This window comes from Coniophora puteana (genome assembly GCF_000271625.1).
Source record: "Coniophora puteana RWD-64-598 SS2 unplaced genomic scaffold CONPUscaffold_15, whole genome shotgun sequence".
Taxonomy (NCBI): domain Eukaryota; kingdom Fungi; phylum Basidiomycota; class Agaricomycetes; order Boletales; family Coniophoraceae; genus Coniophora; species Coniophora puteana.
The window spans coordinates 493,380-514,333 of NW_006913067.1; the positions used below are offsets into that span (position 1 = coordinate 493,380).

General features: G+C 53.2%; 6 protein-coding genes across 6 annotated transcripts; 2 read left to right on the forward strand and 4 right to left on the reverse strand.

The window, feature by feature from the left end:
• Positions 1–305: 305 nt before the first annotated feature.
• On the forward strand, positions 306–2,634 carry CONPUDRAFT_131365 (NAD(P)-binding protein). The gene is made up of 5 exons (XM_007775710.1): positions 306–1,236; positions 1,293–1,581; positions 1,635–2,079; positions 2,153–2,160; positions 2,217–2,634. Exons 2-5 carry the CDS (start codon positions 1,548–1,550, stop codon positions 2,597–2,599), a joined length of 870 nt encoding a protein of 289 aa, XP_007773900.1. The 5' UTR covers positions 306–1,236; positions 1,293–1,547; the 3' UTR covers positions 2,600–2,634.
• Positions 2,635–2,994: 360 nt separating this feature from the next.
• CONPUDRAFT_158681 (cytochrome P450) lies at positions 2,995–5,373 on the reverse strand (the record flags this gene model as incomplete). The annotated part of the gene is made up of 12 exons (XM_007775711.1): positions 2,995–3,147; positions 3,219–3,527; positions 3,590–3,769; positions 3,831–3,841; positions 3,898–3,937; positions 3,988–4,046; positions 4,110–4,408; positions 4,469–4,483; positions 4,547–4,620; positions 4,681–4,762; positions 4,820–4,863; positions 4,939–5,373. The coding sequence occupies 12 exons, from the start codon at positions 5,371–5,373 to the stop codon at positions 2,995–2,997; spliced, it is 1,701 nt and encodes a 566-aa protein (XP_007773901.1).
• Positions 5,374–5,933: 560 nt separating this feature from the next.
• On the reverse strand, positions 5,934–8,237 carry CONPUDRAFT_131374 (NAD(P)-binding protein). Its single transcript, XM_007775712.1, has 4 exons — positions 7,043–8,237; positions 6,546–6,990; positions 6,464–6,471; positions 5,934–6,407 (listed from the first exon to the last, which is right to left on the reverse strand). The coding sequence occupies exons 1-4, from the start codon at positions 7,074–7,076 to the stop codon at positions 6,025–6,027; spliced, it is 870 nt and encodes a 289-aa protein (XP_007773902.1). The 5' UTR covers positions 7,077–8,237; the 3' UTR covers positions 5,934–6,024.
• A 185-nt stretch (positions 8,238–8,422) lies between these two features.
• CONPUDRAFT_139862 (3-hydroxyanthranilate 3,4-dioxygenase) lies at positions 8,423–9,733 on the reverse strand. Its single transcript, XM_007775713.1, has 5 exons — positions 9,721–9,733; positions 9,148–9,345; positions 8,973–9,075; positions 8,831–8,911; positions 8,423–8,764 (listed from the first exon to the last, which is right to left on the reverse strand). The coding sequence occupies exons 2-5, from the start codon at positions 9,310–9,312 to the stop codon at positions 8,580–8,582; spliced, it is 534 nt and encodes a 177-aa protein (XP_007773903.1). The 5' UTR covers positions 9,313–9,345; positions 9,721–9,733; the 3' UTR covers positions 8,423–8,579.
• A 5,715-nt stretch (positions 9,734–15,448) lies between these two features.
• On the forward strand, positions 15,449–17,676 carry CONPUDRAFT_65267 (uncharacterized protein; the record flags this gene model as incomplete). Its single annotated transcript, XM_007775587.1, has 6 exons — positions 15,449–15,716; positions 15,768–15,920; positions 15,974–16,136; positions 16,188–16,555; positions 16,603–17,189; positions 17,242–17,676. The coding sequence occupies 6 exons, from the start codon at positions 15,449–15,451 to the stop codon at positions 17,674–17,676; spliced, it is 1,974 nt and encodes a 657-aa protein (XP_007773777.1).
• Positions 17,677–17,829: 153 nt separating this feature from the next.
• Positions 17,830–20,448, reverse strand: CONPUDRAFT_76952 (uncharacterized protein; the record flags this gene model as incomplete). Its single annotated transcript, XM_007775714.1, has 3 exons — positions 17,830–18,963; positions 19,012–19,905; positions 20,371–20,448. The coding sequence occupies 3 exons, from the start codon at positions 20,446–20,448 to the stop codon at positions 17,830–17,832; spliced, it is 2,106 nt and encodes a 701-aa protein (XP_007773904.1).
• Positions 20,449–20,954: the final 506 nt, after the last annotated feature.

The following is a 20,954-nucleotide window of genomic DNA, read 5'->3' on the forward strand; positions in this document are numbered from 1 at the left end:
AAAATAAGAATTCGAGTGGGATGTAATGTTATTTTGTATTATCTAGGAGTGTAGTCGTCGTTTCTTTCTAGTTTTTCGGCTCTTGACGACGAGAAATTGATGCAAATCAAAGGATTTTGGCTGTGATTGCTCCGGCGCTCATTATCGCGGATGATGCGAGGACAGTCGCGTCTAGTTGCGTCTGAGTCGCTCTTTTTCCTCGACTGCATGTTTCCTGTGCATGGCCAGCCGCATTCGCTGTTTACCAGTACTCACCACACTCTTTCATCCACACAGCGACATGACACGTTTTCCAATTATGACCTCGCTTTCGACCTCTACCGCTGACTCGGGCTCAGCGCCGCCACCCCCAACATGGCACCTCCCCATCCCACACACCTACAACATGTACGAGATCCCCACCGCCTCGAACGCGTGCGCGTCGCCTCTTCATCAACATCTCTCGCCGACTCGGACTTAGTGGGCAAGCACCTGCTCAAGGGCCTGGCACTCACGACGGGCTGCGCGCTCGGCTTCGCCCCGCCGACGCGCGCCAAGTGTCTCGCGAGCTATACAAAGTCGTCGTGTGGGACTGACGGAGGGCGCCCGAGCGTGAAGTAAACATGCTGCGAGGTCTAGAGACGCCGCATCGACGCATCTCGCATCTGTGCCCAGCTCCGACGGGCACGCTTGCGCTCAATCTGCCTCGTCCTCGCTCACACCCTCGCTCACACCCTCGCCCGAGCAAGACTCAGACCCAGCCGCCTCGCCCAAGCAAACGAAACCAAAGAGCAGCAAGGACCGCTCGGAGACCGCCTCCAGCGGTGGGTGGTGGGGCGCGCCCTCGGGGCTGTCGCGGGCATCAACGCGCGCGCGCTGCAGCTCTTTGAGCGCGTGGTCGACGGCGCGACGTGGCGCAACTTGCACTGGCTGCCGCACCAGGTGCTCGCGTACGAGGTACGCATGCCGGAGGGGTACGGCATGCGGTGGTCACAGGATTGGAAGGGGGTCGAGCTGGGTGATCGTGGGTTGGGGATGGGGGCGATGGATGGGAGGAGAACGAGGGGCAGAACGAGGGCGCAGGGGAGGGAAACGCGGTGGGGGAGGAAGGAGGAGCGGAGGAGAGACAGGAGAGACGGTCAAGGTCATGGGTCTTTCGAGGGTTTCTCGAGCCGATGATGGAGAATGGGCACGAGCTGGGGTGGAGGCATTGATCGATCAGCGAGATCAGCAGTCAGCGCTTCAGCTCTGCAATAGGTACGTGTGTCCGACGCAAGTACTTGGTCTTCGTGATATGAGCTGACTACTTCAAGTCGCTGATCCGGCCTATATGGCGGATCGATCGCAGTGCTGGCGAGAGGATCTGTATCAGCCTGAGCTATTTCAGTCCCCCCAGGATTTCGTGGGCCGCCGGCAGAATGACGCAAGGGCAGTAAACTGGTCACCAGGTCAGTAGTCTCCCCAAGGCAGACCCTATATCATAAGATAACCGTTCTTGAACCTTGATATTGCATCTCTCCTAATCGTCTCAACTACGCTCGACGCTCGATACCCAAACATCATCGACCATGGCATCCGCAAGCGGCCCTCGTGTGTGGTTCAGTGAGAATGCTTATGCTTCCCTCGACTCCTTCTCGTGTCTAACATCATTCTAGTAACCGGATCCTCCTCCGGCTTCGGCCTCGAACTTACCCAGCTCCTCCTCGCGCAAGGCGACACCGTCATCGCCACGCTCCGCACGCCTTCCGCACTCGCCTCCCTCGCCGCATCCTACCCGCCCTCGCAGCTCCTCGTCCTCCAGCTGGACGTCACATCCGCCTCTGCTGTGCGCGCCGCGTTCGCCCGCGCTGTTGAGACCTTCGGGCATATTGACATCGTGTTCAACAACGCGGGGCAGATCTTTCTTGGCGAGGTCGAGGCCGTGGACGAGGAGAACGCGCGCAGGCTGATGGACGTGAACTTTTGGGGCGCGACGCACGTTACCCAGGAGGCGGTGCGGGTTTTCCGGGAAGTGAACAGGCCGCAGGGCGGGCGGCTGTTGCAGGTGTCGTCGAGGTTGGGCTTGGTGGGCGGGCCGGCGGGCGGGTTTTATGCTGCTTCGTGAGTTGCCTGGTATCGTTTTGAAACCCCCGAAAGCTGATCGATGTGTGATGTTCTACTTTTCGGGTGACAGTAAATTCGGTGAGCGAGCCATCATGAGTTACAGCTGGCCACATACTGAGACGGGGTGTACCCAGCGCTCGAGGGCCTCACCGAGTCGCTCTACAAAGAACTCAACCCCGCATGGAACATCAAAGTCTCCCTTATTGAGCCAGGTCCATTCCGCACTAAACTCGTGGGCACAGGTGGCAACGTACACGTCGTCCCCCCGCATCCTGCGTACGAAGACCCATCGCTGCCCTCTGCGCAATTCCGGGCGTTCGTTACGTCGGGCGCAGTGGACGGGGACGCCGTCAAGGCCGTCAAAGCGGTGGAGAGGTTTTCGAGGCTCGAGAATCCACCGTTCAGGCTGCCATTGCACAAGCGCGTTATTGCGAGTCTGAGGGAGAAGATTGGGGAGCTGAGTAGGACGGTGGAGGAGATGGAGGGGTGGTCGGAGGATTTATATTTCGAGGAGTAGGTGGCTGAAATGAATACTGTATAGGTATGACATGCTTTGGGTCGTGCGCTGTTGCGATTACTTTGTGTGGTGAGGTGAGGTGGGATCTCCGGGACACCGCGACGGGCGGAATACAATGAGGAAAGGCTGTAATTTTGCTGACGCCACAGGTTTTGGCTGATAGGCTCCACGTACGTTGTCAGATTCTTCTCAGATACTACTGGTTCTCAACACTTGAACGCGTGTGGCACCAATGCGACGTCTTGGCTGCACATCAACCGAGTGGACAGCATGCTGGCGAATGAAGCTATAACCACTTCACTACATTACATGAGATCTTCAAAAGTCCAGAAAGAGTAAAGCATAAATGAAAAATACAGTGCGTAGTACTCATTTATATTTATGACCTTGGCGTCTCAGTTCAACCTCCTCACTCTCAGCGGCACATCCACTCCCTTCTCGCCCACCACCCTCGGCCGGGGCAAAAGCGTGCGCTGGCTCTCGAACTGGGTGCTTGGCCCGTCGCGCAGCTCAAACGAAAAGTTCCTGATCAGAACAGACAACACCGCCTGTATCACACGCACAATTCGGATTAGCATGTTGCTACAGCAACACAACCAGGCAAGGCACAAAGACGCACCTTAAACTCAGCAACCGCAAACGCCTTGCCCAAACACATCCGCGACCCGTCCGCAAACGTCAACATGTTCCTATGCCCGGACACGTCCCTCGCCGCGCCCTTTGCGTACTTTCCCTCCCCATCATACCCATCGAGCCACCGCTCGGGTGCGAACTCGCGCGCCGTGGGCCCCCAGAACTTGACGGCCCGGTTCGTGTAGTGAATGGGCACGGTGACGAGCGTGCCCTTTGCGACTGCGATGTGCGAGACGAGCTTTCCGGAGGCGTCGGGGATAGGCTGCGAGAGCGGGATGAGGTCGTCTTCGCCGGCCTGGCGGTGGTGGGTCAGTCATTCGTTGGTCAACGGGACGGACGCAGGAGGGCGAGGCTTACCAGGCGAGTGGTTTCAGAGACGGGTGAGCGGAGGCGAAGCACTTCGAGCGTGACGGCGTCGAGGTACGGAAGTGAGTTGGTCAGCTGGTCGTACGTTGGGTCGGTGTTGGTGAACTGGGAGAGCTCGTTGCGGAGCTTGGTTTGGGTTTCTTGGTTCCGCGACAGCTCAATCAAGGCCCACTGTTATGACCCAAGGGGTTCGTAAGTGGCGCGATATGGATGTCGCGAGGAGTATACGTACGGTGAGAGCAACTAGAGTACGTTCATTAGCTTCCTCAAAATGGGGGCATTATGTGGAAGCCACTCACTCGATGTTGTCTCGTAACCAGCAAAGATGAGCAGCTTCATCTGTGTATCTCAGATGAGCCAAGATTTGGAGATCGTGAGTATTAACTTACCTGGTCCACAACCTCCTGCGATGACATATGCAGCTCCGCATCGTCCGCCTCAGACTTGACTACATCGCCTCCGTTCAGCAACGCATCTTCCCATCACAAGATATGACACGCCACCAACTCACCCAACAACTCAATAATCGACCTCTCACCCCCTTCCTTATTCCCCGCGGCCTTCTCCTCCCTCGAGCGCTGCAGCATCGGCGCGGCGCTGTCGCCCATCGTCTTATTCAGATTCAGCACCTTGGTGCGGCGCCTGCTGGGAAACTTGAGGATCCAGGGGAAGACGATGGCAAGCAACGCGCGGTAGTTCCTGCCGGGCGACTCGACGTTCATCTGGTCGAAAGTCTGCGCGACGGAGGAGTGTTTGCCCAGCAGGGTGCCGAAGTCGTGGGAGAAGCCGGCGATGCCGATTGTGTCGAGGCTGGTGTGCAGAGGGTAGGAATGAATGGGGGGAGGAATAGGGTGGAAAAGTACAACTTACGAGACGTGGTTCATCCTAGAACAACATTGGTCATGTTTTAACTTCTGGTGACGCAGGAAATACTACGCATATACCCACCAGTTCTGCACTTCGATGACCGCACTGTCATCTTCAGAGCTAGCATCGATGATGTTGTTCCAGGCATCCTTGACCTACAGCCGCCAATAATTATTTCAGTCTTTGTCTAACAAGCAATAGAGCAACACTGTCACCTTGTGTCCCGAGTCGATGAATACAGAAGTCAGCTTGCGAATCGCAGAGTTGCTGAATGCAGGTGTCAACGCCTTCCTCTGCCTGTCAAGTGCCACCGCATGTCAGTAGTCCGCAACTGGAAAATCACACCAATCTAACCTCTTATGCACATCTCCCTGTGCCCACAGCAGATTCCTCCCAGCCTATCACGCCAACACAATCTCAGCTCTGGACCACACACCCATCCACTCAGGAAGGGCAACAGACCACCCACTCACCAAATGCTCAATTGCTATCAAGCTCACCCTCGTCCTCACATACGTCGTCGTATCCCTCGCATAAAAGTGCGCGATCGCCCGCGGATCGCACAGCACGACCCTACTCGCGCCAAGTGTCGACGGAATCGTGTACGCGGCGCCATATTTACATTCCCACGCCTCGTATAGCATGCTCGCGTCCCCCGCGCGCATGAGCTCGTCGCCGACGCCGAAAAACCAGTCCGTGCGCGGCGGTCCGCGCAGCTTTGTGGCGGTGAGCCGGCGCCGTGCGGCCCGTGCGGCGCGGAGGAGGAGGTAGGCGGAGAGGAGAGCGAGGAAGGTGTCTGCCGGTTTTGCTTGGCGGATGCGGTGAAGGAGCGCGGGGATGGTCTGGGCATTAAGGGCGTTGAGGTAGGATGTGAGTGTAGATGTGAGTGTGTCGGCCATGGCAGACATGGTGAATGGTTGAGGTGAATGTGGGGTTGGTACAAGGTGCTGTACTTATGTATGACGTCCAGAGGGCGTTCAAGGTCCGTTTAAGTTAAGCTCCAGAGTCACTGCCTAGTTATGATGAATTCCCAGGACAAGCAAGCAGCGAGGTCAAGATGCGGGTCCTGCGTGGTCTGCGCAATATAGCCTAACATTGGCTATGTTCGTGGGATGTTGAGGGATTGAAAGTGGATTCAAGTGCAAGTCGTTGTTGTCAACGTCATTCTGTCAACGTCAGACACGCGGAGCTCAGCTTCCGTCGCTACTTCAGCTCGGATAGCCCCTGTCTCTGCAGCACCCGGTACAGCACTGCGGAAACGAAGCTGTAGGGCGGCAATACACAAGTATAATGAGAAGAAGTAGGTTAATCAGACAGAAAGATTCACAGCTCGAAAGGTTATAATTCTGCGAATGCTAAGGAAATACAGGCGATGTACGCAGGCTTTGTACAACTTTGAGAGAGGCACGGCCTCTGCCTACAATGAGAGAACCCTCGCCATCTTAAGCCAGGGCGAAGAATAAAAATAGGAAATGACTCGCTTGCACCACGCAAAGTAATTGCAATAGCGTACAACGATCCAAAGATCGTCACAGCCATACAGTATTTATCTCAACCACCTACTCCTCGAAATACAAATCCTCCGACCACGCCTCCATCTCCTCCACGGTCCGACTCAGCTCCCCAATTTTATCCCTCAGACTCGCAATCACGCGCTTATGCAGCGGCAGCCTGAACGGTGGATTCTCGAGCCTCGAGAACCGCTCCACCACCTTCACCGCCTTCACCGCGTCCCCATCCACCGCGCCCGACGTGATGAACGCTCTGAACTGCGCAGAGGGCAGAGACGGGTCTTCGTACGCCGGGTGCGGGGGGACGATATGTACGTTGCCGCCGCCGCCGGTGAGGTTTGTGCGGAATGGCCCAGGTTCAATGAGGGAGACTTTGATGTTCCACGCGGGGTTGAGCTCTTTGTAGAGCGACTCGGTGAGGCCTTCAAGCGCTGAGCATGGTCCGTCTAAGTATGTGGTCGACTGCAGTTCGGTGTGGATCACTCACCGAATTTACTATAATCGGACAAAAATAACATTGCGCATCGTTCAGAAATCAGCATCTTCAAGAACGACACCAGACTACTCACGAAGCTGAATAAAACCCGCTCGCCGGTCCGCCGACCAAGCCCAACCTCGACGACACCTGCAACAGCCGTCCACCCTGCGGCCTGTTCACCTCCCGGAAAACCCTCACCGCCTCCTGCGTAACATGCGTCGCACCCCAAAAGTTCACGTCCAACAGCCTCCGCGCGCTCTCCTCGTCCACGGCCTCGACCTCGCCGAGACAGTTCTGCCCCGCATTGTTGAACACTATATCGATGCGCCCAAACGCGTCGATAGCGCGTGCGAACGCAGCGCGCACGGCGGGGGCGGATGTGACGTCCAGCTGGAGAACGAGCAGCTGCGAGGGTGGATAGGACGCGGCGAGAGTGTCGAGGGCTGAGGGCTTTCGCAATGTGGCGATGACGATGTCGCCTTGCGCGAGGAGGAGCTGGGTGAGCTCGAAGCCGAAGCCGGAGGAGGAGCCAGTTACTGAACGATGTTCAGGGTGAGATGGGTTTCAGAGAGAGATGGGCGTGCTTACTGAACCATACGCGAGAGCTGGTGGGGGATGCCATGATCGACGATGCTTAGGTATCGAGCGTCGGGGGAGAGATAAGGGAAGCGTGGCGGACCGATCGTACCAATCTGAGTTATTTCAGTCCTCCCAGGATTTCGTGGGGCACCAGCGGAATGACGCAAGGTAGCGGACTGGTCACCGGGTCAGCGACAAGGCCAGCGCATCGTAGACCACTTGAGTTGGGCGCATGCACCTATTAGAGCTAAAATCAAGGATCAATGCCTCCACCCCAGCTCGTGCCCATTCTCCATCATCGGCTCGAGAAACCCTCGGAAGACCCACGACCTTGACTGTCTCTCCTGCGCCTCCTCTCCTCTTACATCCTCCTCCACCGTGTTCCCCCCTCCTGCGCCCTCCATCTTCCCCTCTCTCTCTTCCCCAGCAGCTCCTCTCAAAGCCATCCTATGATCCTCCAACTCAACCCCCTTCAAATCCTGCGACCACCGCATCCCATATCCCTCGGGCATGCGCACCTCGTACGCGAGCACCTGGTGCGGCAGCCAGTGCAGATTGCGCCAAGTCGCGCCGTCGAACACGCGCTCGAATAGCTGCAGCGCGCGCGCGTTGATGCCCGCGACGGGGCCCGAGGGTCTGCCCCACCATCCGCCGCTGTCGCTGGACGGGGCTTCTTTGGGTTTATTCTGTTTCTTGGGATTTGTGGGTTCAACAAGTGGCTCTTCTTCGTGCAATGAAGGTGTTGATGGTGATGGTGAGGAAGGGTTCGACTCGGGATGAGCATCCCCGCCCAGAAGTGGAGACTGAGCCAACGCGGACGACATCCCGGAAGCGCCCGCTTCAGCGGATTGGGCAGAGTCAGCGCCCTCAGCGCCAGACCCAGACCCAGACCTCGCCGCGTGCTTACTCCACGCTCGCGCACCCTCTGTTAGCCCGACACGGTTCGACTTCATGTAGCTCGCGAGACACTCGGCGCGCGTCGGCGGGTCGAAGCCGAGCGCGGAGCCCGTTGTGAGCGCGAGACCCTTGAGCAGGTGCTTGCCCACTAAGTCCGAGTCGGCGAGAGATGTCAATGAAGAGGCGACACGCGCGCGTTCGGTGGAGGCGGTGGGGATCTCGTACATGTTGTAGGTGTGTGGGATGGGGAGGTGCCATGTTGGGATTGGCGACGTTGAGTTCGAACCAGAGGTAGAGGTCGAAAGCGAGGTCATGATTGGGGATGGATGTGCTATGTCGTTGTGTGGATGAAAGAGTGTGGTGAGTACTGGTAAAGAGCGAATGCGACTCGCCATGCACAGGAAGCATGCAGTCGAGGAGAAAGAGCGCGTCGGACGCGACCCCCTGCGATGACTCTGAGCGCCGAACAACCACCGCCAAACTACTTCATGATTTTCATCAAACTTTCGTCGTCAAGAGCTGAGAAACGAGAAGGAAACGACTACACTCCTAGATATACAAAATAACATTACATCTCGTTCAAATCCTTGTGCTTAGCTTAAGCTTCACCCTCCTTCCCCTCGTTCGCAGCGGCGCCCACCAAGCAGAATCACTTCGGCGGCGCAACCGCACCACAGCCGTCCGCGCCCTTGCACACCCTGAGGTCCTCGCTCTGCTGCCAGCGCTGGATGACGGGCTTGAGCTGCGTACCGAGGTCGGTGCAGTGGAAGCTCTCCTTGTGGATGATCTTGAGCTGCGCGTGCGCAGGCTCGCGGCAGTACCACTGCAACGTGTCTGCACACATTTGCCAGCATTAGTCCACCAGGATAGCGGCGGAAAATAGAAAGGAAAAGCGCGCACCGATGGCTTTCTCGGGACGGACGCGCTCGATGACAATGCCGATCGTGTCTGCGAACCGGACGGGGCTGTGTGGAGTGTTGCCTGTGCGCCATTCATCGTGCTACTCCCGCTAGAGAGCTTCAAGACGGGAGATACGACATACCTGGAAGCAAAAACATGTCCCCTTCCCTGATCGGGATATCCTTGAACTCCTCGCCGTCCACAACGCGCAGGAGCATGTCACCCTTGTACTGGTAAAACCACTCCTACAGCCAGCCACGCGATAAGCAATCCAAAAGTCGCATCGCGTCACCAATGTGGCGAGAACGAGAGCGCACCTCAGTCTCGTTGACGTGGTAGTCATTCCTCTCGTTCGGCCCACCGACAGCCATGACGGTAAAGTCCTTCTCGCGGTAGAGGCAGTAGTTGCCCACGGGTGGCTTGAGCAGGTGGATGTTCTGCTCGAGCCATTTCGGGATGTTGATTGGCGGTGCGAGAGGCATATCAGAGTGTTCACGTCCAGTTGGCCTAAACGGCTGGTATGGTCAGCGCAGTTGGAAGTTGAAGAAGATGAGGCTTGGATGAGGCAGCAAACGGGCGGGAGTACAAGGGTGGTGTGAGCCCCTATGAGTAAGCGAAAGCGTTCTAAATAGGGGTTATTTCTAAGATCACGTCGTCCTTCGGGGGTCGATCCGAACCTCCGGGACTGCAAAGTCGTGTCAGCTAAGCGCCACATCACAAGCGCCAGCGACGCCTCCTTCATCAGGTGCGCTAGTGTCAACCCCGACTCCACCGTGAGATTTAGACATTTTTTCAACGTGTCAGCGTACAAGAAAATACGAACTGACAGGATGCATAGAAGAAGCTCCCAATCCGTAGTCGGTGAACATAACAAAACTCAATCAACGTACTTTTACGAGCGCTTGCAGGACCCCCGAATATCTCAGTGAAGGATTGTTCCAAAGTCCGGACTGCTCCTTCCTATTTGGGACAGGTGGCCTGGTTCAAAGTCCGGACTGACTTGCCTAATGGGGCAAACGGCTTGGTCCGGCTAACCCCGTATCCGGATCCGCTGCTGACGTCTGAGCAACCCAGTAGATAGGGGCTTACCCCAGGTCCGGATCCGGATCGGGCATAGGATGTCATGCCTGGTCCCACGTCCGGACTGTAGTCAACCTCGATGCCCTGGTGCGTGGTCCGTACTCACGAAGGCCTGTCGCCCTGTCCGGACTCGAGCCGCCTATTCTTGTGGGAAAAATAGTCTCAAGCCATAGTGTTATAACGAGTGGCATATCAAGCTCGTCATGGTTACTGAGTAACACGTTCGCGGTGGACTTCGAATTGGAGCACTTTTCTTTACAAAGAACCAGGCGTGCATTGTTGGCGGGGGGAAGGTTCGAACCGGCGATGGCACAAAACAAGATGGCCGCTCTAACCGTTAAGCTACGGTTCCGCGCTTTGAGCGCCCACAAGGCAGCTATATCATCAAATACACCCCAACGGGGACTAAAGTTATGTTACCCCAGCTATTGCAGACGCTTACTCTGGCTTAGGCTTATATTAGTTGACAAGTAAGGCACCTCGTTGCTTTACCTTGTGGCAACACTTACTTTTTTCTCCTTTCTATCATAATGATGCAAGGTTCAAACATAAATCTGCCACTAGAGTATTGCCGACTGCTCTGACAATTGGACTTACAGATAGGTGGTGTCCGGATCAGCGTTAACAACTCTGACGATGCCTGTTCCTATGTCCGGATCGTAATAACCCCTATCTCGTGAGGCCTGTCGCTCTGTCCGGATTTTTTAAGCCCCTACTCCCGGAGGCCTGTCACTCTGTCCGGATTGGCGACCCTGAATAGGGGCAAATGTCCGGATCGGCCAGCCGTAAATCGGAACAGGCCTCCACCGGGATTTTCGGGGGTCCTGCGCTTGCGCTCTTCATGTTTCATCTTAATTTCATAGACTGAGCGGTGGGACGGTTCCACGTCTATGTAGGTCTGCGAGCTGTCAACAAAAACAGAGACACGCAGCTTGTATGCAGCAGAAATAATAAAACAAAATGAGGGCATAAAACAGGTAGTAGATAGCAGCCTAAGTGACTGTGCCACTTGTTATTGGATACGTTAACGCTATGGCCTTTGCCCTAGCATCACCTACATGGATTGTATAACTTGGGAAAAAACCGAGTAGAGCGGATATTCAAAGAGGTGAGGGCAACTAATTGCACTGTGGAGGACGCCGTGGAGCCAAGCAGGGAGCATGGGGGAAACACGTTGCGCCATATCTAGTGGCGTCATGCAGTAAGATCTCCGGCCGGGTGTCTCATCAAAGCATGGTCCGAATAGCGCGCTTGTAGCGCCACAGGGTCGCAAATGAAAGGTCTGAGAGACTGTATCCCGCGAAGCGCGAGCGCATGGCATACTAATATGGTATAAGGATACGAACATATCTGGTAACCCGCCGAGAGGCAGGGGCGCTGCAATCGGATGAGGGTAGAACGGGATGGTGTCTTGCTGGGTAATGTGTAGCAAAGGATACAGTGAAAGCAAGACATGTAGCTGACTGTAGTCACGGTACGGCGAGTCCGTGTTGTATAAACATAAGTAAAAACGAGGGATGCAGCGAAGAAGCATTTATCGGGAATAACGGATCTCTGACGGGCGAGGCTGGTTAAGTTTGGGCGGCACTGACGCAAGAAGTATAAGATCAGAAGCTCCGAGGAAGCTAAATGTGTGTGGGGGCCTAAAACGGCTGCGATGAACAAATGTGGGCGTTCGAAGCCCGGTGATCGACGTTCGGTGATCTCGGTATGGCGTAACGGCGCTATGCTGCGAATATGTCGTAAACCCGGCGGGGGCGCACAATTTCATATGTCCTGAGCGTACCGAGCTTGAGGATACACAAAAACTTTATAGCTCTGACGCACTCGTAGCCCGCCGAAGGAACTTGTACTTGCACTTATTATCAGTCCAGACAACACACCTCGTCGCTGTGTAGAGGCTAAAAACCGCAAAGGGTAACACTTCACTGGTCAGTATTGTGGCAAGAAATGGGATTTCAAAGTGTCAGTTTGAGCTGATTTCTCAAACAGCGGCAACACTAAAAACATCACGCCCAAGACCGGCAATGATGTATGGTGAGGCTCCTTCATTTCAGCGAAAACGATTCACCCGCTGAATGTATGGCGTTACCGCCGTTTCAATGAGCATTTGGATGGGAGAATATGTCATTGTGCCTGGGATTTCTATATATATGGGGCCGTGTTCTGATTTCATGGTGGGGCTTGGCCGATAGCTAGCCTCGTATCCACGTGGATATGTGACAGAACTGCGGAAACATATGCCTAACATATGCCTAACCCGAGATCCTCGGTCCGATTAAGGGGCAGCTATCTTCGTTGTCATCCGTAGTGTGTCCGATGAATGCGACGTAGATCTCTCCAAAAATGAAGGTTTCATTTGTCCCGGTAGAGTTTAGGCAGTGTGAATGTATCACGCCGCTCCCTTGAGGAAATGAGATCATTCGATAGCTTCGTTATACGAAATCTGCTGGAAGAGCGCTAGCCAAGGCCGTGGTGCTAGCCTATGATCGGTACGAGTTCCGTATCATACGACGACGTTGCGGGGACGCAAAACAAGGTTCAAGCGCTGATTGACATCGTGTGGATGTATTTTTGTCCGAAGTCTCCGAACTTGCAACGCGGTTATCTTCCTCCGAGCGACATCTTCAATCCTTGCTGAGGATAAATGAACGATGAAGACGGATTTTCTGGCGAAGGTACCGGAGCCAAGAAACAATGAGCAATGTTCTGCTGATATATGCCAGCGTGTGAATTCAAGTTGGCTCGACATAACTTGCATCATTCCGTACTATTCCATGCAAGAAATTCCGCAGTCAGGTTCTTATTTGCAAACGTCACAAAATACAGCATTTCAGCACTACGAAATGATACGCACCTTTATCGTGACCTCGATGCGTACTGTAAGCACCCAAAACCCGAACACGCATGCCGTCAGCCATAGTCTATCAGAACTACCAGGGAACCAATGGCTGTCAACATGGGTAATCCAAACGGATGGTTACGTTATGTACCCACAGGAACTTGGATACAAACTTTTGACATCACCAGGATAAATCAGGGTCAGTGTAATGGATCGCAGAATGCGAGTTGTAACTCACTGACTCCGCGTAGTGAAGGACTTCTCAAAAATATACGGTCGTATAAAATTCCAGTGTCCGTGTAGAATGTTGTGACAACCAGCAACAATGACACCCAGCGCAGCAAAGCGCTTTCATTGTCGCTACTTGGGATGCACGTTCAGCTCTGACCAGCGTTCTGCCACCGAAACTCACGAATCGGCAATTCAGTACGTTTAGTGTCACGACATGTGTGTCACCTCGTTTCAACTGACGCGCTCTTACATTTCAGCTTACGAGAGAAGCCAAGAAAGTGCCCCGACTGCGAGCACCGCACGGCGGACCCGTCTGCACTTACCAAGCACAGAAAGCGCCATCACGGCTATAAGCCTCTGCGTCGAGGCCCGGTTCCTCGTGGCTGCTCCCAGTCGAGTCAAAATGATGCTATGTTTGTTTCTGCAGAGGATTGTGACGTCCATAACAACAGATACGAGCCAGGAAAATCTGCTTTGTTCTGCATGGATTGTTTTGAGTGGATATTTGTTGGTGAGTCATTATTTTCTCCTGCTAGAAATGATGTATCGGACATGCGTATTGACCACGTAGTATTCAAGAACTTGATCACCTTTCTGAAAACCGAACCTAATACAATGAGATCGCAGTTGGGAGTCCAGGTAATACCGTAAAAGTACACGTGCGTCATCACGTGCGGAAAGTTACCTACGGTGACCTACTGCTAAACAATGCCAAAAAGTAATATTATATCCTGAATGGTGGCGCGTTATGTAGATGTCTTCATATTGCAGTTTTAGAACAAGATCGAGTAGGTAATGCGTAGTTTACGTTCTATTCCACCATTCATATGTCAAGAGGGCAAGACGTCCTGTATGACCTTAGCGGCATATACATTTAGCGCGATATGAAGGGAACGTAGACACAAAATGGTGGTGGCACGGTACCACGGGAAGTCAACAGCGACCTTCATGAGAATTGTTGTACTGGAATTGCTCGTCAAATTCGGAGACTGCCTTGGCTCTATGAGAGTTTATGGCCTCACCTGCAGCGCAGCTGGGGCTCGTTTGGTCGCTCCCTCACAGCACTATCAAATGTAATGCTACTTCTTCGTCAATAATATTCGCTAGAATTTTTATCTTAAAACAGCTTGGTTTAGTTGAGTGCTCGATGTCACGGTTGGTGCTCTCGTATTGAAAAATGCCTTATCAAATGTCATGTTAATCCAGCAACATCCGATAATTTACAGGGATGAAAGCTTGAAAACCTTCCGGACGGGCATTAAGTATCCCTAGTTTTGAGAGACAGTGTACGCCTTCGAAAAACGTTGGGTATGTGAATACGCCTCCAGTTGTGACAGTTTAAGTAGATGATAACGCACGAAGAACCTGTTCATAGCTTGTTGTGTTACCCAATTTGAGGGCCTGCTCTGGGCAAGAGCACTTTCAATATTCCATATTCTTTCAGTATGCTACACCTGGGCCTGAGAGGTCATGCCATGTGGCGGCTAGCCGAGTAACGCCGAGATAGACTTACCCACTCAAAAGGAAATGCTTCTGTGGGACAACTGTGGGATGCCACTATCCAAAATTCTGCCCTTCGTGGAATAGAAACACCTTCCCCTACATGCATATCCAAAACCAGTGCTTATCCTCCAAGTTCCTTGGCTTGGCACGGATATTCTCGCTTTTCGGGATATACGGAGTCGAAGATTCCCGAAAGACCGACATGCATTCACCGACTCGGAGTACACCGAAGATGCCTCCTCACTGCAAGTCAGCCATAAAATGAATGTTACTCTGCACACATGTGCGTCTTGGTGAGATTTATCTGAATCCTATAGTACAATTAACCTTTTGCCTTACTTAACGACTGCACATGACCAGTTGCAACATGCTACCCACGCAGACATTCAGCTAACAGCAGTGCGTACGGATGATACACCTGAGATAGTGGGCTCGATATAGATACATGGTGGGGTCGCCATCTTCTTTGTCATGTGCATTATGGCGGGTAAAGTTTGGGGAAGCAAAACATAGATCTCGGGCCTGAGGGCCGCCGGGTACCAACGATCTATATTCAGTCGGAGGTTTTGGCAGTGCGAAATGCTGTCCTGCCAGAACTGAGCTCGGCTAATCAACGGTTGTGGCCCATACGCCTGTCACGATATTTCTAGCCAACGCCCTTGCTGTAGCACGAGCACGATTATGTGTATGTCTGAGCTCCCGTGCCCTGGCCACAAGCGTGGGAACAAAAAAGCCAACCTACATGTGACACTGTCGCGTCAGCCCTAAGTAGAATATTAGCCCCTGTTACTAGTGACGCTAAGGCTCCCTGTTATCTCTCCCTATATACCTCATCCTCAGTCATCTATCCCTCCGCGTTCGGGCTACAAACCTCGATTCCACCTAATATAATGCCCGAATCCGTCTCACTCGCCGCCGCTTACACAACAATATCGCGATACCCCCCGCTCTCAACATTAACGATGGAGCAGATGACTATCTTCATCAGTTGCTGCTGCGAAATGCGCAACGACGTGGCCACCCTTCAGCACGCCTCAAAGAATACATCTGTTGCTCCTACGTTCATCCCATATTTATATCTACAGGTGGCTAGCAACGCTACTGGCCTTGACGATGGCCAGATCCATGTCCTATGGAGCGCACTAAAGGACCACATTTGGTCTGCTCCGACTGCAAAGGAGATCTATCTGTCTTTGCCTCAGGTGTTCGAGCAGCATGGCGCACATCGTGGTATTTGTAAGTAGCTACTCTCTGTTCTGAAATCACCCTGACATCTTCTAGCTTTGTACTCCCTCCACCCTCCTACTCGACACTGTAAAAATGACGCCTGCGACAAGTCATCGGAGTTGAGGCAAGAGAACGTTCTGGACGCCATTGTCTTTACTATAAGCCATGGCGTTCAGCTGGGCAAGTCAACAGACCTCACATGCGATAGTGCGTGCGTGGTTTTGCCCTATTTCAAGTTCTGCTAACATCAATTCCTCCAGGATGTGGTTACCAATACCATTATAATTACTACGTTCACGACAATTGCCTCACGTGCACATACTACGACGACTACGACGTACACGAATACCTCCAAGTAGGTACACATCAATTCATTGAAAGGGTGCTAGCAGAGTTATGGACAAACTCGATGATGGTTTCCGCGTGCGTGGATTGTTGTCTAGCTCTATCTTCGATTCTAAGGCGCTCCTCTAGCACGTCTGCCACAAGCTTGGCCAAAACATATGAGCTCACCTTCGCACGGAATGGTCACGCCTTCAGTGACCGGTATTTTACCTCCTCTCTGCTAGAAGAAGGCGACGCAGAGCCCGACAAGTTCAGCACATACCTGAACCAAGAACAGGTGTGGGCTGCCTGGACGATCCTCGCGCTCCTCCGAGATCAAATGGTGATCAAACTCCCTCTATCAATTCCCCACAAAGGCGATAACCGCACACGTTTCAACGATGCTATGCAAGAGCGTAACGAGCGCATAGTACTCTGTGGGCAGGCCGAATTATTACATCATTGCAGTGGCTGCATGCGCGTATTTGAGGAGCATACATCGGAGGGCATCAAACGCTGTGAGTCTTATTTCTTCTAATTGTTCTTGTGCTCATCTGTGATTTAGGGAAGTGCCAAGTTGCTGTCAGCGACGGGGTGACCATCGGTCACTTCGTCTGCAAGTATCATCGATGCACCTATCCGCTTGAAACCAAGCTCGACCACTACTGCGAACTGCATTCCTACCTCGCAAACATTTGCGCCGTCGAGGGCTGCTCGAACTCCATTGTGCCTACATACCGAACGAAAAGCACATGCAATGACCAACAACACCGGGAGATGGAGATTCAAAGTCGCGATCGAGGCAGGTCCATGTTTGAACTCAAGAATCGACTTGCACGTGTCAAGACTGCACATCGAGAAGAATCAAACGATGACGACGACGACGAGAGCCTCTATACGGAGGCTCTTGAATATTTCGAAGTCGACGAAGCTGGGAACATCACTCAGCACGTTGATCACAGCCCTGTCAATGTCGGCGTCCCTGACACCACCAACGAGGATCAAGAAACCTGTCCGTCCAAGCGTCCCAAACGCTTCAAACTCCTGCTCGCACGCCGCCGCTCCTGTTGCGAAGTCACAATTGTTCGTCCCTGCGGCATAATCCTTGCTCGAGGCACCTTTAATCGCGCTGAGGCTGTCTCGAACGTATTGGTGTGCCGTTTTTTTTTAAAAAGTCGATTCCTCTGACTAATGTCGCATTTAGAAAATGGTTAAAGACATATTCAGCATACCCGGTGCTCAAAAACCTGAGCACTGGATATACGACACCGCCTGCAAGGCCAAAAAGCAGGCGATGCAAGACCCTTGGTGGGACACCGTTGGTATGTCCGTCGACATATTCCATTTTCGCAACAAGCACAAGACGACAGACGAGTTCTGCCAGCGGTACTGCAACCCTGCTGACTTTCCGGAGCTGCAGTCGGAGGATGGAAGCGGGTGGTGGTTTAATTCCAGTGTTGCAGAACAGGTAAACGTATGGCTTGGCTCATTTCATGCAATCGTCCGGGAGATGAGGCCAATAAGGTACAATTTCTTTCTAGACGAGATGGTTCGTCTTCGTAACATAGATGTCCTTGCCTCTCTCGAGAGGAAAGGCCTCTGTCCCACTTATTCTCCTTGTCCCTCTGACACAAACTAGCTTTTACTCTCTTTGTATGTATTTTAGACAATTCGATTCGTTTTTGTATCCAAGTCAACGTACATGGATTGAGCGATAAAAACATAACAAGTAATGGTGTGTGATACAGAACGAAGTTAAAACATAGCTATGTATACTAATGTGCCTCAAACACTACAAACCCTCCGTCAAGTCGTAAACCGCCGCCGGGTCCAAGTCATGTTCGAAAACCTCTGAGACGCGAGCGATTACCTCTGAGTTGGGCTCGATCTTGATGCGCGGTATAGATGGGATCGGCGGCGTCACCGGGATGTTCGTAAAGTCCATGTCGACCGTCTCGGTGGTGATCTTCTTTTTCTTCTTCGGTTTTTTCGGGAGAGCCCTCCAATATCCCATGGGCGTGTGGTTGGCCTTGTAGAACGAACACCTTTGCGAGGGTTCAAGCTTGCCCCACTTGTCGACTGTCTCGTAGACGGTCGACCGGACATATCGCGTGCCGAAGACATGCTTGAACACCTCCAAGAGGCCCTTGCTGCGCAGGGATGGACTCCGTAGCCAGTAGAGACCATTGAGCACGTCGACAACATGCCAATGTGTCGGCCACTGGATATGATTGGGTTCCTGGTCGAACACCTTCGCCGGAAGCATAGGTGATGGGCCAAGAGGTGAAGGAGGGAGGGGCACAACAGTCACGGACGGCGGCATCTTTGGGAGTGGAAGGCCAACAATGCGGTTGACGAGTTCTGGCTGCGGCTGAAGGAGGGAAGGGCCTGGGTGTGAGGGAGATGGATTGAGACGCGAAGGAGATGGGGACGAGGATGAGGACGAGGACGAGGAGACGTGTGAAGAGGGGGAAACCTTGCGACGAATTGAACGAGCCGAGGGGGAGGGCACGGCGTCCATGGGATTGTAAGGAGAGTCCTCAGAGGACTGTGGAGACGCCAAGAGGTCAGGCGTGGGCGGGCGTGGGCGCTTGCGCATGAGGCTGATGTCTGTCTTGGACATGGCATTGACAGGCGTCTTCATCTTGCCAAGGCGGCTGGTGAACGTGTCGAGCCCGAAGCATTCTTGAACCTCTCGCAACTTGAAGAGCAGGGTGTCATTCTCTCGTACCGTGTGGATGACGCTGATGTCACAGCTTGCCCAGACTTGGAATTCGCCAGAATCCCACTTGTCGACGAGCGTGTCCTCATGCAGATAGTGGAGCTCGGATGGACGGGCCTGGGCGCATGCAAGGAGCGAGAAATAAGGCCAGGTCGGCAGGTTTGCCTGACCTTGGAGGTAGAGGAGCTTTGGGTCGACTTTATCCTAATCAAAGTTAGCGAGCGAACCGTTGGAAAAAATAAGAAAACTCACATCGTAGTATATGAATACCTTGAGAACCTTCTTGACATCCCTCTGGCAAGCCTTGCGAATATGCTCGCCACTGATGTTGCGAACCATCCGAGACTGGTCAATCTCGAACTTGCCATTCCAGGTATCATTTAACTGCACAGTGTAGCGGGTAGACCCAAAGGGAGGAGCCTCGGTGGTCTCGGGTCGCCCGCTGGAAGGGAGAGTCAAGGTGCGTGTGGCCTGGAGAGCTGGTGGTGCCGTCGAGGGCGGCATATCGTCAGCTCGCCGCTTACCCAAGCTCTTTGCTGAAGGGGCAGAGGGGCGAAGGGTGGGGTCAACGTGCGAGAGTGCATCGTCAATGGCACGGGCCAATGCCGCCTGAGAGCTCGACTCATCTGTCTGAGACGCTGACGGCCCAGCCTGCGATTGAGACGACATGGGGCGAAGGTCTACATGCGTCGGCACAGAGTGGCAGCCGCCCTCGAAGCCGCAGTGCGTCGCGCACATCTTGCGATCGCACTCGTACGCTGAGCTAGGTGCACGTCCTGTGCACCCGCTCACAGAGCATTTGAGGGCTGGGGTGATCTTGAACTTGGCGGCAGCGTTCTTCTTCTTGCGAGGAGATGGCTTGCGCTTAGCCTGAGCGGTCAAGGGTATGGCAGCCTGAGAGAGCGAAGATACGGCCACCAAAGAAGGACTAGGGTCGAGGGAGAGGGGGAAGGGAGCGAGGGAGGAAGGAGGCGCCGTTGGTGCTGAGCTGGGTGAGCTGGGCACACTAGAGGGTGGGGAGGGTAGTGGGGATGGGAGGGGAGAGTCAGAGATGTTTTGAGCCGCCTTCTCCATGACCTCGAGGGGGACGGCAAGCGATGGATACACGTAGTGCTGCTTGTGCGTGCCCCTATGAGGTTTGTGACACTAATGGTACATAGAGTTCTCCTTGTCAGTGATCGGATGAGGGAAAGAGAAAGCACAGACTTGCCTTGACATAGACACGGGCAATGTTCTTGCCTCTTCGACAGAGCCGAGGGCAGAGCGGTGTCTGGCAATCACAGTAGAGACAGAGGACGTCTCCAGTTCCTAAGATGTGAGGCTCTGGAGGCGGCATGACAGGGCGAGGGTTGGGTGTCGCGTTAAAGAGTGTCGACAGAGACCGCACAGCAGCCGGTTAGCAAGCGATAGTGGGGGGGAAAGATGAAAAAATCGGGGACGAGAAGCTGTCCCTGCTCGAGCTGGATTATTATAAGATTACATCGAGGCGAATACCATGGGGGACGATTATGGATTCGACGTGACGCGGCAAGATCATCTGCATTGATTTTGCGGATCTCGACTGCCGGATAGATGGAATGCGGGGCTAGACCGCTGGACCGGCGGACGGACCGCTGGACTGCTGGAATGCTGGACCGCTGGAAAATGTGGATTCCCCGTCATCCTCGAGTAGCCAATGGCAATGGACATGGATGTTACGAATGGATAGCTACCTTGTGGACCTTCTGGAAGAGAACTTTTCGATGGTTTCATGAGGTATCAAACTCAGCGCAATGGATCACAGGGTCACTGGATGCACAGTCAAGTTTTTTAGGGCAGAAAACTGTGGGAAAACAGGAAAAAAACCCAAATTGTTTTCACAGTTTTTCAGGATGTAATACTGGATAAAAATCTGTGATTTTCTCACCATATGTGGTGGATAAAAATCGGTTGAAAACTTTGAAAAAACTGGATAGCATCTAGCTAAAATGTGCGTGCTTTTATTCTGGTTTTTATATAGTAAATGCTTGAAGTTTTCACAATAAAAAACAAATATTAATGACAACAAAAACAGGGAGGTACAAACTAATTTTTGTTTAGTTTTCTTGGTACACTATTTGAGAGATAACTAAATATGAATACATCAAAGCTATCCAATTATTGAGGAGAAAAAATCAAAAGAAAATAAGGGAAAAAATACAAGAACACTTCACCAG